This window comes from Aphelocoma coerulescens, unplaced genomic scaffold (assembly GCF_041296385.1).
Source record: "Aphelocoma coerulescens isolate FSJ_1873_10779 unplaced genomic scaffold, UR_Acoe_1.0 HiC_scaffold_375, whole genome shotgun sequence".
In the NCBI taxonomy this organism is placed as follows: domain Eukaryota; kingdom Metazoa; phylum Chordata; class Aves; order Passeriformes; family Corvidae; genus Aphelocoma; species Aphelocoma coerulescens.
Window position 1 is genome coordinate 78,383 of NW_027183718.1, and position 14,225 is coordinate 92,607.

Genomic DNA, 14,225 nt, shown 5'->3' on the forward strand with positions numbered 1-14,225 from the left:
GTCCCCCTAATTTTAGCTCACGAAATGTAGTTTTACCTCAGAAAAGCTTTTTTTTTTTTTTTTTTGCCTTAGCAAAGCAGGGAAGGTTTCCCCCCCACAAAGCTGTGATTTTTTACCTCACAGAATCTGGGGTTCCGCCAGAAAAAAATCAAGTACAGCTTCGGGAAAAAAAAAAAAAAAAAAAAAAAAAAAAGAGGTTTGCCTCAGGAAATCGTGGTTTTGCCTCAAAACCACGCTTTTCCCCCCAAAACCGGTATTTTTTACCTCAGAAAACGAGGTTTTTACCTCAGAAAAGGCTTTTTCCCCTCACGCCGCCGCCGCTCGCCTCAGGGACTGCGGGAGGGGGCGGGGCCAAGCGGCGACGGCGGGCTCTGATTGGTCGGAGCGCGGGCAGGGGGCGTGGCCGCGGCAAAGGGCGGGAAAAGCTGGCGCCGCCATTTTGTCCGCGGCGCCTCAGGGGAAGGCGGCGACGGCTCCGGCTGCGGCCGCGATGCGTTCTGCGGGCCCGGAGCGGCGTGTCCCCGGTCCTGCCATCGCCTGCGAGCCCTCAGACGCGGCTGCGGTTCGTCGGTAGCCTCCCCCCTTCCCCCCAGGGTCTCCTTGCAGCGGTTTGAGCACGCTCCGGGTAGGCTCGCCCTCAGGGCAGGAGCCCCTGAGGGGCAGCGGGTCACACCCCGCACACGCCCTCCGTGTGTACCTCCGTCCTCGGCCACCTCCCAGAGGGTGTCACCGCCTTCCTCCCGGGCCTCGGGCGGCGGCTGGGCCGGTTCTGCCGCTCCCGCCCTGTTCCCTCAGCGGGGATCCCCTCAGGGCTGCGGGGAAGGGCCCGGATCCGCCCTCCCTCCCCCCATCACCTTCGTCCTCCTGTGGGGTTCCTTCACCCTTCCCAAAGATCTTTTTGAAGCGCTCGATTCATCCCCCCACCAGGGAATTTGGGGGTAAAGATGCAGAAATTGGAGGCGGATTGGTGCCGGCTTCGTGTCTTGTCCCCCCGCATGTGGCTTTGTCTCCAAAGCTTGAGGCCTCTCCTAAGTGCCCCAAACCCTTTGTTTTAGCCATTAGTTGCCCCATTTTGGCCATTTCGGTTGCGTATTGGCCCTGTTCGGCCACGGCCTTGCCGTTTAAGCCGTGTTTTTAAGCTCAAGTTCATTCCTATTTTGGCCCTGTTGAGCTCTGGACGTTTTGGGCGTTTCAGCCCATTTTGGTCGTTTCTGTCTCATTTGGGCCCTGTTTAATCCTCGTTTTGACCATTTAAGCTGTGTTTTGTCCTCGCTCGACCCTCTTTTGGCTGCATTTAGCCCCATCTTGGCCATTTCGGCCCCTTTTTGGCTCTCTTTAGCCCTCCTTCTACTGTGCTTTGTCCCATTTCATCCCCTTTTTAGCCCCGTTTTGTCCTGTTTAGCCCCACTCTGACCCCCTTGAGCCCCTTTTTGTCCCGTTTACTCCCATTTTATCCCTGTTCAGACCCAGTTTGACCCTTGTTAGCCCCACTCTGACCCCCTTTAGCCCCATTTTGTCCCATTTTGTCCCTCTTTAGCCCCAATTTGACTCCCTTTAGCCCAACTTTGTCCAGTTTATTCCCATTTTACCCTGTTCAGACCCAATTTTATCCCTGTTCTGACCCAGTTTGACCCGTTAGCCCCACTCTGACCCTCTTTAGCCCCATTTTGACCCCTTTGAGCCCCTCTTTGTCCAGTTTACTCCCAGTTTGACCCCTGTTAGCCCCACTCTGACCCCCTTTAGCCCCATTTTGTCCCTCTTTAGCCCAAATTTGACCCCCTTTAGCCCCATTTTGTGCAGTTTACTCCCATTTTACCCTGTTCAGACCCAATTTTATCCCAGTTCGGACCCAGTTTGACCCCTGTTAGCCCCACTCTGACCCCCTTGAGCCCCTCTCTGTCCAGTTTATTGCCACTTTATCCCTGTTCAGACCCAGTTTGACCCATTAGCCCCACTCTGACCCCCTTGAGCCCCATTTTGTCCCTTTTTAGCCCCACTCTGACCCTCTTTAGCCCCATTTTGTCCCTCTTTAGCCCCATTTTGACCCCCTTTAGCCCCGTTTTTTCCAGTTTACTCCCATTTTACCCTGTTCAGACCCAGTTTTATCCCTGTTCAGACCCAGTTTGACCCCTGCTAGCCCCACTCTGACCCCCTTCAGCCCCACTCTGACCCCTTGAGCCCCTCTTTGTCCAGTTTACTCCCAGTTTGACCCCTGTTTGTCCCACTCTGACCCCCTTGAGCCCCATTTTGTCCCTCTTTAGCCCCATTTTGACCCCTTTGAGACCCTTTTTGTCCAGTTTATTCCCATTTTACCCTGTTTGGACTCAATTTTATCCCAGTTCGGACCCGTTTTGTCCCTTTTTAGCCCCACTCTGACCCTCTTTAGCCCCATTTTGTCCCTTTTTACTCCCACTCTGACCCCTTTTAGCCCCATTTTGTCCAGTTTATTCCCATTTTATCCCTGTTCAGACCCAGTTTGACCCCTGTTAGCCCCACTCTGACCCCCTTGAGCCCCATTTTGTCCCTTTTTAGCCCAAATTTGACCCCCTTTAGCCCCATTTCATCCAGTTTACTCCCATTTTACCCTGTTCAGACCCAATTTTATCCCTGTTCAGACCCATTTTGACCCCTGTTAGCCCCACTCTGACCCCCTTGAGCCCCACTCTGACCCGCTTGAGCCCCATTTTATCCCTCTTTAGCCCCATTTTGACCCCCTTGAGCCCCTCTCTGTCCAGTTTATTCCCATTTTATCCCTGTATGGACCCAGTTTGACCCATTAGCCCCACTCTGACTCCCTTGAGCCCCATTTTGTCCCTTTTTAGCCCCACTCTGACCCCCTTGAGCCCCATTTTGACCCCCTTTAGCCCCATTTTGTCCAGTTTATTCCCATTTTGTCCCTTTTTAGCCCCACTCTGACCCTCTTTAGCCCCACTCTGACCCCCTTGAGCCCCATTTTGACCCCCTTTAGCCCCATTTTGTCCAGTTTATTCCCATTTTGTCCCTTTTTAGCCCCACTCTGACCCTCTTTAGCCCCACTCTGACCCCCTTGAGCCCCATTTTGACCCCCTTTAGCCCCGTTTTTTCCAGTTTACTCCCATTTTACCCCGTTCAGACCCAATTTTATCCCAGTTCAGACCCATTTCTACCCCCTTTATCCCTCTTTTCCCCCCCCCCATTCCCCCATCCCACTGCCCCCACCCACCCCCCAGCGCCCCGGACGTGCCCGGGGTCCCGAGCGCCTGGCGGGGGGGGGGGGGGGGGGCCCCAAACGCGGCCAAACGGCCCCAAAAACAGCGCTGGGGGGGGTGGGGGGGTGGGAGGGACCCCCCCCCACCCCGGGACCACCCCCACCCCCCCCCCCGGCCCTGAATGGCCGCGCTGTTCCCGCTCTGAGCCGCCTTTGTTCGGCCCCGGGGGGGCCGTGGCTACCATGGCAACTGTCCCCCCACCCCCCCCTTCCCGGGGCCACCGCGCCAGCGCCGAGGGGACACGGGGGGGGGACACGGGGGGGACACGCGGCTCCCCGGCCCCATTTGGGGTTCCCCCACCCCCGTTCTGGGGGTGCCCCCATTTCCCCCCCACCTTGAGGGTCCCCGTCCTGTCTTGGGGTGTCCCCACCCCCCCCCCCCCCCCTTGGCGCGCCCCAATTCTGTCCGGGGGACCCCGGCCCGTTTTTGGGGTGTCCCGGTTCGGCTGTTTGGGGGTCCGAACCCCCCTCCCCCCCCCCCCCCTCCCCATTTTGGGGTGCCCCCCATCACCCCCCCCCCCCACCCCGAGGTGCCTCCGTCCAACCCCAAATCCCGGCTCGGGGGGCTCGGGGGGCTCGGGGGGGGCTGGTGTCGATCTGGGGGGGGGGGGGGGGATCCCAATGTCACCCCGAGGTCCCCAAATTCTGCCCCCGGTGTGGGGTTTCACCCCAATTCTCTTTTGGGGTTCCCCGATGTCCCCCCCCCCCCTCCCCATTCCAGCTGCGGATCCCTGACCCCATCCTGGGGTTCCCAATCCCCCCCCTCCCCATTCCAGCTGCGGGTCCCTGACCCCATCCTGAGGTTCCCAATCCCCCCCCCCCCCCCAGCATCCCAAATTTCCCACCCGGGGCTCCCCAAATCCCCCTCCCCCCATCCCCAATCCCCCTTTTTTTTTTTAGAGGGGGGGGGGGGCTTCGTCCCCCTTCTCCCTGTAAACACCGCCCCCCGCCCCCCCCCCCCCCCCACCCCACCCCACCCCCCGGGCTCCTCCCCCCTTCCTCCCCCATTGGCCCGGCCTCCCGCATCTCATTAGCATCTCATTAGCATCTCATTCCCGCGGGCCCGGCAGGTGGGGAGCGGCAGCGGCCGAGGCTCTGGGGCCGCCATGCAGCCCCCCCCGCGCCCCCCCCGCGCCCCCCCCGCGCTGCTCCCGGGGCTGCTGCTGCTCTGGGCCGCCGGACACGGTGAGTGACCCCCGCCGCTGACCGACGCCCCCCTCCCCAAATCCGCAACGCCCCCTCCCCCAGCCCCCAAACCGGAGGGGGGGAATTCCCAACACCCCCCCCCCACCCCTCCTCCCCCCGCTTTAAACCCGCATCCTGCCCCTCCCCCCTCCCCAAAATCGCCGCCGCTCTCTGCCGCAGCCCCCCCTCCCCCCCCGTGTCCCCCCCCCCCCACGGTGTCCCCGTGCTGTCCCCAAGGGTTTAACCCCTCCCAGCCCGGCACGCTGCGCTGCCGTTTCGCTGCTGTCCCCCCCCCCCCCACCCCCCCCCAACCTTGGGGACACTTTGGGGTCACCCCGCGGTCTCCCCAAACCCCCTGGGAGATGGAGGGGGAGGGGGGGTGTCACTGTCACCCCCCCCCCCCCGCCACCCCGAGCATCCCGGTGTCCCCAAACCCGGCCCGGGAAGGGGGAGGGGTGTCACTGTCACCTCACCCTCGTGGCCCTCGGTGACACCCAGACCTCCCCCACCCCCCCCCTCCCGTGGCCCACCCCCTCCCCCCCGAGGTGCCAGGCGCCACCGGCCTGTCCCCTGGCGTGGGTGGGGGACACAGAAAAGGACCATTGTCCCCCCCCCCCCCATTGTCCCTCCCCCGACACAGAGGGGACACCCTGGGCCGCCCAGCCCCCCCCTCGAGTGTCCCCAGCATCGGGGGGGGGACACACACACACAAAGTGTCCCTTGTCCCCGTGTCACCTCCGTGGGCAGCACGGGGGGGGAGGGGGGGGGGGGAGGGGGGGTGGGGACACCAGGGACCCCCCCCCCCCCGTCCCCCCCGTGTCCCCTCCCCCCCCCAGCCGCGGGGACGGGGTGACCTTGGCGCGGTGACCTTGGGGAGGGGGGGGCGGGGAGGGGGACGCCGCGGTGACCCCGGGGGGGGCGCTGGGAGGGAGGGAGGGGGGATTGTGCTGACACAGCAAAACGCGGTGTCACCTCTTCTTCCCCCCCCCCCCATGGTGTCACCCCCCCCCCCCCGGTGGCGTTGTCACGGCAACCGGAGGCGATGGTGGGGGGGACAGGGGGGGACAGGAGGGGGACAGGAGGGGGACGCGTCACCGTCGCTGTCCCCAGGGCCACACGTGGGGGGGGTGGGCGTCCCTGAGGTGCCACCGGCGGTGCCACCGCTGCTGGGGACATCTGTGCCGCTGTCCCCCGGTGTCGGGGACCTCGTGCCGGTGTCCCCAGCGGTGTCACCGTCCCCAGCGCTGTCGGTGTCCCCAAATGTCCCCAGCACCCCGGTTCAGGTGTCCCCAGCGCTGTCGGTGTCCCCAAATGTCCCCAGCACCTCAGGGATGGTGCTCCAAGTCACCCTGTCCCCTGGTCTGTGTGTCCCTTGTCCCCCCATGGTGACGCTGTCCTGTGTCCCCTGTCCCCCACGCTGACCCTGTCCCCGTGTCCAGGGGGTGTGTGGGTGCCCGGTCATTGTGTCCCCTGTCCCCCATGCTGACCCTGTCCCCTGCCCCCTCGGTGACCCTGTCCCCTGTGTCCCCATGCCCCCTGTCCCCCTCGATGACCCTGTCCCTCTGTCCCCTGTGCCCTCGGTGACCCTGCCCCCTGTGTCCCCCTGTCCCCATGCCCCATGTCCCCTGCCCCCTCAGTGACCCTGTCCCCTGTGTCCCCATGCCCCCATGTCCCCCATGCTGACCCTGTCCCCTGCCCCCTGTGCCCTCGGTGACCCTGCCCCATGTCCCCTGTGTCCCCTGCCCCCTGTGTCCCCAGTGTCCCCCTGCCCCCTGTGTCCCCATGTCCCCTGTGTCCCCCTGTCCCCTGCCCCCTGTGTCCCCATGTCCCCTGTGTCCCCCTGTCCCCGTGTCCCCCATGCTGACCCCGTCCCTTGCCCCCTGTGCCCTCGGTGACCCTGTCCCCTGTGTCCCCATGTCCCCTGCCCCCTGTGTCCCCATGTCCCCCTGTCCCCTGTGCCCTCAGTGACCCCCTGTCCCTTGTGTCCCCATGTCCCCTGTCCCCCCCCATGCTGACCCTGTCCCCTGCCCCCTGTGCTCTCAGTGACCCTGCCCCATGTCCCCCTGCCCCCTGCCCCCTCGGTGACGCTGTCCCCTGTGTCCCCATGCCCCCTGTCCCCTGTCCCCCTCGGTGACGCTGTCCCCTGTGCCTGTCCCTGTCCCCAGGGCGGGCGCAGGAGGTGCAGGCCGAGAACGTGACGGTGCTGGAGGGTGGCACGGCCGAGATCACCTGTCACCTGCACAGGTACGACGGCTCCATCGTGGTCATCCAGAACCCCGCCCGGCAGACGCTGTTCTTCAACGGCACCCGCGGTGAGGGACACGGGGGGACACCGGGGGGACACCGGGGTCATCGGGGACACTGGGGGGACACCGGGGGGACACTGGGGGGACACCGGGGTCATCGGGGACACCGGGGGGACACTGGGGTTCAACGGCGCCCGCGGTGAGGGACGGGGACATCGGGAACATGGGGGGGGACACTGGTGGACCAGTGGTGGCCCCGAGGCCTTGGGGTGGCCCGTGGGTGTCCGTGTGACCCTGTGTGACCCCGTGGGTGACACTGCTGTCCCCAGGGCTGAAGGATGAGCTGGGGGTGGCCCTGGGGCTCTGTGTGACCCCGTGGGTGACACCGCTGTCCCCAGGGACGAGCTGGGGGTGGCCCTGGGGGTGACACTGCTGTCCCCTCTGTCCCCAGCACTGAGGGACGAGCTGGGGGTGGCCCTGGGGTGACACCGCTGTCCCATTGTCCCCAGGGCTGAGGGACGAGCTGGGGGTGGCCCTGGGGCTCTGTGTGACCCCGTGGGTGACACCGCTGCCCCCAGGGTTGAGCTGGGGGTGACCCAGTGGGTGACACTGCTGTCCCCAGGGCTGAGGGACGCGCTGGGGGTGGCCCTGGGGTGACACTGCTGTCCCATTGTCCCCAGGGCTGAGGGACGAGCTGGGGGTGGCCCTGGGGTGACACTGCTGTCCCCAGGGCTGAGGGACGAGCTGGGGGTGGCCTTGGGGTGACACTGCTGTCCCCAGGGCTGAGGGACGAGCTGGGGGTGGCCTTGGGGTGACACTGCTGTCCCCAGGGCTGAGGGACGAGCTGGGGGTGGCCTTGGGGTGACACTGCTGTCCCCAGGGCTGAGGGACGAGCTGGGGGTGGCCCTGGGGTGACACCGCTGTCCCCTCTGTCCCCAGCGCTGAAGGACGAGCTGGGGGTGGCCCTGGGGCTCTGTGTGACCCCGTGGGTGACACCGCTGTCCCCTCTGTCCCCAGCGCTGAAGGATGAGCTGGGGGTGGCCCTGGGGCTCTGTGTGACCCCGTGGGTGACACCGCTGTCCCCTCTGTCCCCAGCACTGAAGGATGAGCTGGGGGTGGCCCTGGGGCTCTGTGGGACCCCGTGGGTGACACTGCTGTCCCCTCTGTCCCCAGCGCTGAAGGATGAGCTGGGGGTGGCCCTGGGGCTCTCTGTGACCCCGTGGGTGACACCGCTGTCCCCTCTGTCCCCAGCGCTGAAGGACGAGCGCTTCGAGCTGGCCGAGTTCAGCCGCCGGCGGCTGCGGCTGCGCCTGGCCCGAGCCCGGCTGGACGACGAGGGCGGCTACTTCTGCCAGCTCTACGCCGATGACACCCACCACCAGATCGCCACCCTCACCGTGCTGGGTAGGACACCTGGGGACACCTGGGGACACCTGGGGACACCTGGGGACACCTGGGGACAGCTGGGGACACCTGGGGACCCCTGGGGACACCTGGGGGTTGGGGGCACACAGGGATGTGGTGCCAGCTCCCGCCCCTGCCCCTCGCCACACACACCCAAAACCGGATCCTCGTGTCCCCTCCCGCTCCTCAGGGACACCTGGGGACACCTGGGGACACCTGGGGACACAGTGGCTGCGGTGACCGTGGCTTCCTGTGTCCTCGGCCACCTCCCACACACCCAAACCCACATCCTCACGTCCCCTCCCTCTCCTCGGGGACACCTGGGGACACCTGGGGACACCTGGGGACACAGGAGGGGCCACCTGGGGACAGGGGAGGGACACCTGGGGACGCGGAGGGGACACCTGGAGACACAGAGGGGACACCTGGAGACACGTGCCACACGTGGTGACACCTGGGGACACGGGAGGGACACCTGGAAACAGGGGAGGGACACCTGGGGACACCTGGGGACACCTGGGGACATGGAGGGGACACCTGGGGACACGGAGGGGACACCTGGGGACATGGAGGAGACACCTGGGGATGCAGAGGGGACACCTGGGGACACGTGCCACACCTGGTGACACCTGTCCCTTGTCCCCTGAGCCCCCTATCTTGTCCCTTATCTCTTTGCTCTTGTCTCCCGCCGTGTCCCCGTGTCCCGTGGCTGTCCCCGGCTGTCCCCCGGCTGTCCCCCGCTGTCCCCAGTGCCCCCCGAGCCCCCCGTGGTGGAGGCGGGGGCGCTGGCGGTGGAGGGGGGGGAGGTGGAGCTGAGCTGCCTCGTGCCCCGCGCGCGTCCCCTCGCGACGCTGCGCTGGTACCGCGACCGCCGCGAGCTGGCAGGTCAGGGGGGACACCTGGGGACGGCTGGGGACATCTGGGGACACCTGGGGACATCTGGGGACATCTGGGGATGGCTGGGGACACCTGGGGACACCTGGGGACACCTGGGGATGGCTGGGGGCACCTGGGGACACCTGGGGACACCTGGGGATATCTGGGGACATCTGGGGACACCTGGGGATGGCTGGGGACACCTGGGGGTGGCTGGGGACACCTGGGGACACCTGGGGATATCTGGGGACACCTGGGGACATCCGGGGACACCTGGGGATATCTGGGGATATCTGGGGATATCTGGGGACACCTGGGGACATCCGGGGACACCTGGGGACATCCGGGGACACCTGGGGATATCTGGGGATATCTGGGGATATCTGGGGACACCTGGGGATATCTGGGGACACCTGGGGATACCTGGGGGACACCTGGGGATGGCTGGGGATACCTGGGGACATCTGGGGATACCTGGGGATACCTGGGGACACCGCAGGGACACCTGGGGACACCTGGGGACACCTGGGGACATCTGGGGACACCTGGGGACATCTGGGGATACCTGGGGACACCTGGGGACACCTGGGGATGGCTGGGGATACCTGGGGACACCTGGGGATACCTGGGGACATCTGGGGACACCTGGGGATGGCTGGGGACACCGTGGGGGGGGCCTGGAGGGGCTGGGGACAGAGTGGGGATTGGGGATAGGGATGTGCTGGGGGATGCTGGTGGGGATATGGGGACACTGGGGGGGTTGGGGACACAGTGGGGGTGTGGGGGTGTGGTTTGGGGACATGGGGACACTGGTGGGGCTGGGGACACTGGTGGGGGCATGGGGACACTGGTGGGGCTGGGGACACTGGTGGGGGCATGGGGACACTGGTGGGGCTGGGGACACTGGTGGGGCTGGGGACACTGGTGGGGCCGGGGACACTGGTGTGGTTTGGGGACATGGGGACACTGGTGGGGGCATGGGGACACTGGTGGGGGCTGGGGACACTGGTGGGGTCTGGGGACACTGGTGGGGGCTGGGGACACGGGGACACTGCTGGGGACACGGGAACGCCGGTCCCAGCCCGGGCACGCCGGGGCTCTGATGGCGTTCGGTGTCCCCTGTGCCACTTGTCCCCCGTTGCCTCCGGTGCCGCTCGTCCCTCCCGTGTCCCCCCGTGTCCCCCCCTGCCGCCGGTGTCCCCGCGGTGTCCCCAGGCCACAGCAGCCACCACCAGGACGGGAAGGTGTTCTGGCAGCGCAGCGTCCTGCGGCTGCGCGTGGAGCGCCGCGACCACGGCGCCATCGTCACCTGCGAGGCCACGCACCCGGCCCTGGGCCGCGGCCAGCGCCGCCAGACCCAGTACAAGCTGGACGTGCAGTGTGAGCCCGCTGGGGGGCACTGGGAGGGACTGGGAGGGGACTGGGAGGGACTGGGAGGGGACTGGGAGGGACTGGGAGGGACTGGGAGGGGCTGGGAGGCACTGGGAGGGACTGGGAGGGGACTGGGAGGGGACTGGGAGGGACTGGGAGGGACTGGGAGGGGACTGGGAGGGACTGGGATGGACTGGGATGGACATGGGGGACAGACCCAGTACAAGCTGGACGTGCAGTGTGAGCCTGCTGGGAGGGACTGGGATGGACTGGGAGGCACTGGGAGGCACTGGGAGGGACTGGGAGGCACTGGGAGGCACTGGGATGGACTGGGAGGCACTGGGATGGACTGGGAGGGGACTGGGAGGGACTGGGATGGACTGGGATGGACACGGGGGACACGGGGGACAGACCCAGTCCAAGCTGGACGTGCAGTGTGAGCCCGCTGGGAGGCACTGGGATGGACTGAGAGGGACTGGGAGGCGCTGGGATGGACTGGGAGGCACTGGGAGGGACTGGGATGGACTGGGAGGCACTGGGAGGCACTGGGATGGACTGGGATGGACTGGAAGGGACTGGGAGGGACTGGGATGGACACGGGGGACACGGGGGACAGACCCAGTCCAAGCTGGACATGCAGTGTGAGCCCGCTGGGATGGACTGGGAAGGACACAGGGGACAGTATGAACCCACTGGGGGCACTGGGAGGGACTGGGAGGCACTGGGATGGACACAGGGACAGTGTGAACTCACTGGGGTGCACTGGGATGCACTGGGAGGCACTGGGAAGGACACTGGGAAGGACACTGGGGACACTGTGACCCCACTGGGCTGGACCGGGGATCGCCGGGGCCGCGGGGCCGGGGCCCACCGGGGACGTCCCGGTGCCGCCAGCCCCGTCACCGCCCCCCCCCCCGCGGCCCGGTGTCCCCAGACCCGCCCTCGGCGCGCATCCAGCCCTCGCAGAGCGTCCTGCGCGAGGGTGACACCCTGGTGCTGACCTGCGCCGTCGGCGGCAACCCGCGGTGAGCCGGGGCTGGGGGGGGGTCACGGCTCGGGGACACCCCGGGGACACCCCACGGTGACACCCCACGGTGACGCCCCACGGTGACGCCCCACGGTGACGCCCCACGGTGACCCCCACAGCCCCACGGACGTGGCGTGGAGCCGCGGGAACGAGTCGCTGCCGGCGCGGGCGCGGGCCGAGGGCGAGCGGCTGACGCTGCCGGCGCTGGCGCCGCAGGACAACGGCTCCTACAGCTGCCACGTGGGCAACGCGCACGGCCGCGCCTCCGACACCTACGTGCTGGTGGTGTACGGTCAGTGGCGCTGCTGGGGACACGGGGACGCGCTGGGGATACACTGGGGACACTGGGACACGCTGGGGATACACTGCTGGGGACACTGGGACGCGCTGGGGACACTGGGACGCGCTGGGGATACACTGCTGGGGACACACTGGGGACACTGGGACGCGCTGGGGACACTGGGACGCGCTGGGGATACACTGGGGACACTGGGACACACTGGGGACACTGGGACACGCTGGGGATACACTGCTGGGGACACTGGGACACACGGGGGACACCTGGGGACACGGGGACACACTGGGGACACACTGGGGACACACTGGGGACACTGGGACACGCTGGGGATACACTGCTGGGGACACACTGGGGACACTGGGATACACCTGGGATACACCTGGGGACACTGGGACACGCTGGGGATACACTGCTGGGGACACTGGGACACACTGGGGACACTGGGACGCGCTGGGGACACTGCTGGGGACACTGGGACACACTGGGGACACTGGGACGCGCTGGGACACGCTGGGGACACTGGGACGCACTGGGGACACGGGGACGCGCTGGGGATACGCTGCTGGGGACACACTGGGGACACTGGGACGCGCTGGGACACACTGGGGACACTGGGACACACGGGGGACACTGCTGGGGACACTGGGATACACCTGGGGACACTGGGACACACTGGGGACACTGCTGGGGACACACTGGGACACACTGGGGACACACTGGGGACACTGGGACGCGCTGGGGACACTGCTGGGGACACCTGGGGACACTGGGACACACCTGGGATACAACTGGGGACACTGGGACACACTGGGGACACGCTGGGGACACACTGGGGACACTGGGGACACACCTGGGATACACCTGGGGACACACTGGGGACACACTGGGGATACTGGGACACCGGGGACACCCTGGGGACACACGGGGGACACACTGGGGACACACTGGGGACACACTGGGGACACTGGGGACACACCTGGGATACACCTGGGGACACACTGGGGACACACTGGGGATACTGGGACACCGGGGACACCCTGGGGACACCTGGGACACCTTTGGGACACCTCTGGGACACACCGGGGACACCCTGGGGACACCTTTGGGACCCCCAGGGACACCCTTGGGACCCCCAGGGAACACCTTTGGGACATCTTTGGGACACCTTTGGGACCCCCAGGGAACACCTTTTGGACACCTTTGGGACACCTTTGGGACACCTTTGGGACACCTCTGGGACACCTCTGGGACACACCGGGGACACCTTTGGGACACCTTGGGGACACCTCTGGGACACCTTGGGGACACCTTGGGGACACCTTTGGGACACCTCTGGGACACCCTGGGGACACCTTTGGGACATCTTTGGGGCACCTTGGGGACACCCAGGGGACACCTTGGGGACACCTTTGGGACACCTTTGGGACCCCCTGGGGACACCTTTTGGACACCTTGGGGACACCTTGGGGACACCCAGGGGACATCTTTGGGACTCCCAGGGGACACCTTTGGGACCCCCAGGGAACACCTTTCGGACACCTTTGGGGACACCTCTGGGACACCTTTTGGACACCTTTGGGGACACCTTTGGGACCCCCAGGGACACCCTTGGGACCCCCAGGGGACATCTTTGGGACACCTCTGGGACACCTTTGGGACACCTTTGGGGACACCTTTGGGACCCCCAGGGAACACCTTTGGGACACCCTGGGGACACCTCTGGGACACCTTTGGGGACACCTTTGGGACACCTTGGGGACACCTTTGGGACACCCTGGGGACACCTTTGGGACACCTTGGGGACCCCCAGGGAACACCTTTGGGACACCCAGGGGACACTTTTGGGACACCTCTGGGACACCTTTGGGACACCCAGGGGACACTTTTGGGACCCCCAGGGCCCCCCGGCCCCGGCCGGTGACGGCGCCCCGGCTCCCCCCGCAGACCCGGGCGCGGTGGTGGCGGCGCAGGGGGCGGGGCCGTTCGCCGTGGTGGGCGGGGCGCTGGCGCTGCTCGTGTTCCTGCTGCTGCTGCTGCTCGGCGCGCTCGTCTGGTGCTCCGTGAGACAGAAAGGTGGGCAGGGATAGCGGGAAAGGGGCGGGGATAGCGGGAAAAGGGGACACAGGGCTCGTCTGGTGCTCCGTGAGACAGAAAGGTGGGCAGGGATAGCGGGAAAGGGGCGGGGATAAGGGAAAAGGGGCGGGGATAGAGGGGAGGGGGCGGGGATAAGGGAAAAGGGGCGGGGATAAGGGAAAAGGGGACACAGGGCTCGTCTGGTGCTCCGTGAGACAGAAAGGTGGGCAGGGATAGCGGGAAAGGGGGCGGGGATAGAGGGGAGGGGGCGGGGATAATGGGAAAAGGGGCGGGGATAAAGGGGAGGGGGCGGGGATAGAGGGAAAGGGGCGGGGATAGCGGGGAAAGGGGCGGGGATAGCGGGAAAAGGGGCGGGGATAATGGGAAAAGGGGCGGGGATAGAGGGGAGGGGGCGGGGATAAAGGAAAAGGGGCAGGGATAGAGGGAAAAGGGGACACAGGGCCCGTCTGGTGCTCCGTGAGACAGAAAGGTGGGCGG

General features: G+C 66.2%; 1 protein-coding gene across 1 annotated transcript; it reads left to right on the forward strand.

Moving 5' to 3' along the window:
• Positions 1-458: 458 nt before the first annotated feature.
• LOC138101637 (cell adhesion molecule 4-like) lies at positions 459-13,727 on the forward strand (the record flags this gene model as incomplete). Its single annotated transcript, XM_068999407.1, has 9 exons — positions 459-625; positions 4,318-4,432; positions 6,598-6,744; positions 7,930-8,082; positions 8,833-8,967; positions 10,174-10,338; positions 11,264-11,354; positions 11,476-11,648; positions 13,599-13,727. Coding segments are annotated over exons 2-9 (1,072 nt in total), but the record flags the coding sequence as incomplete, so codon positions are not given.
• Between the last annotated feature and the right edge of the window lie 498 nt (positions 13,728-14,225).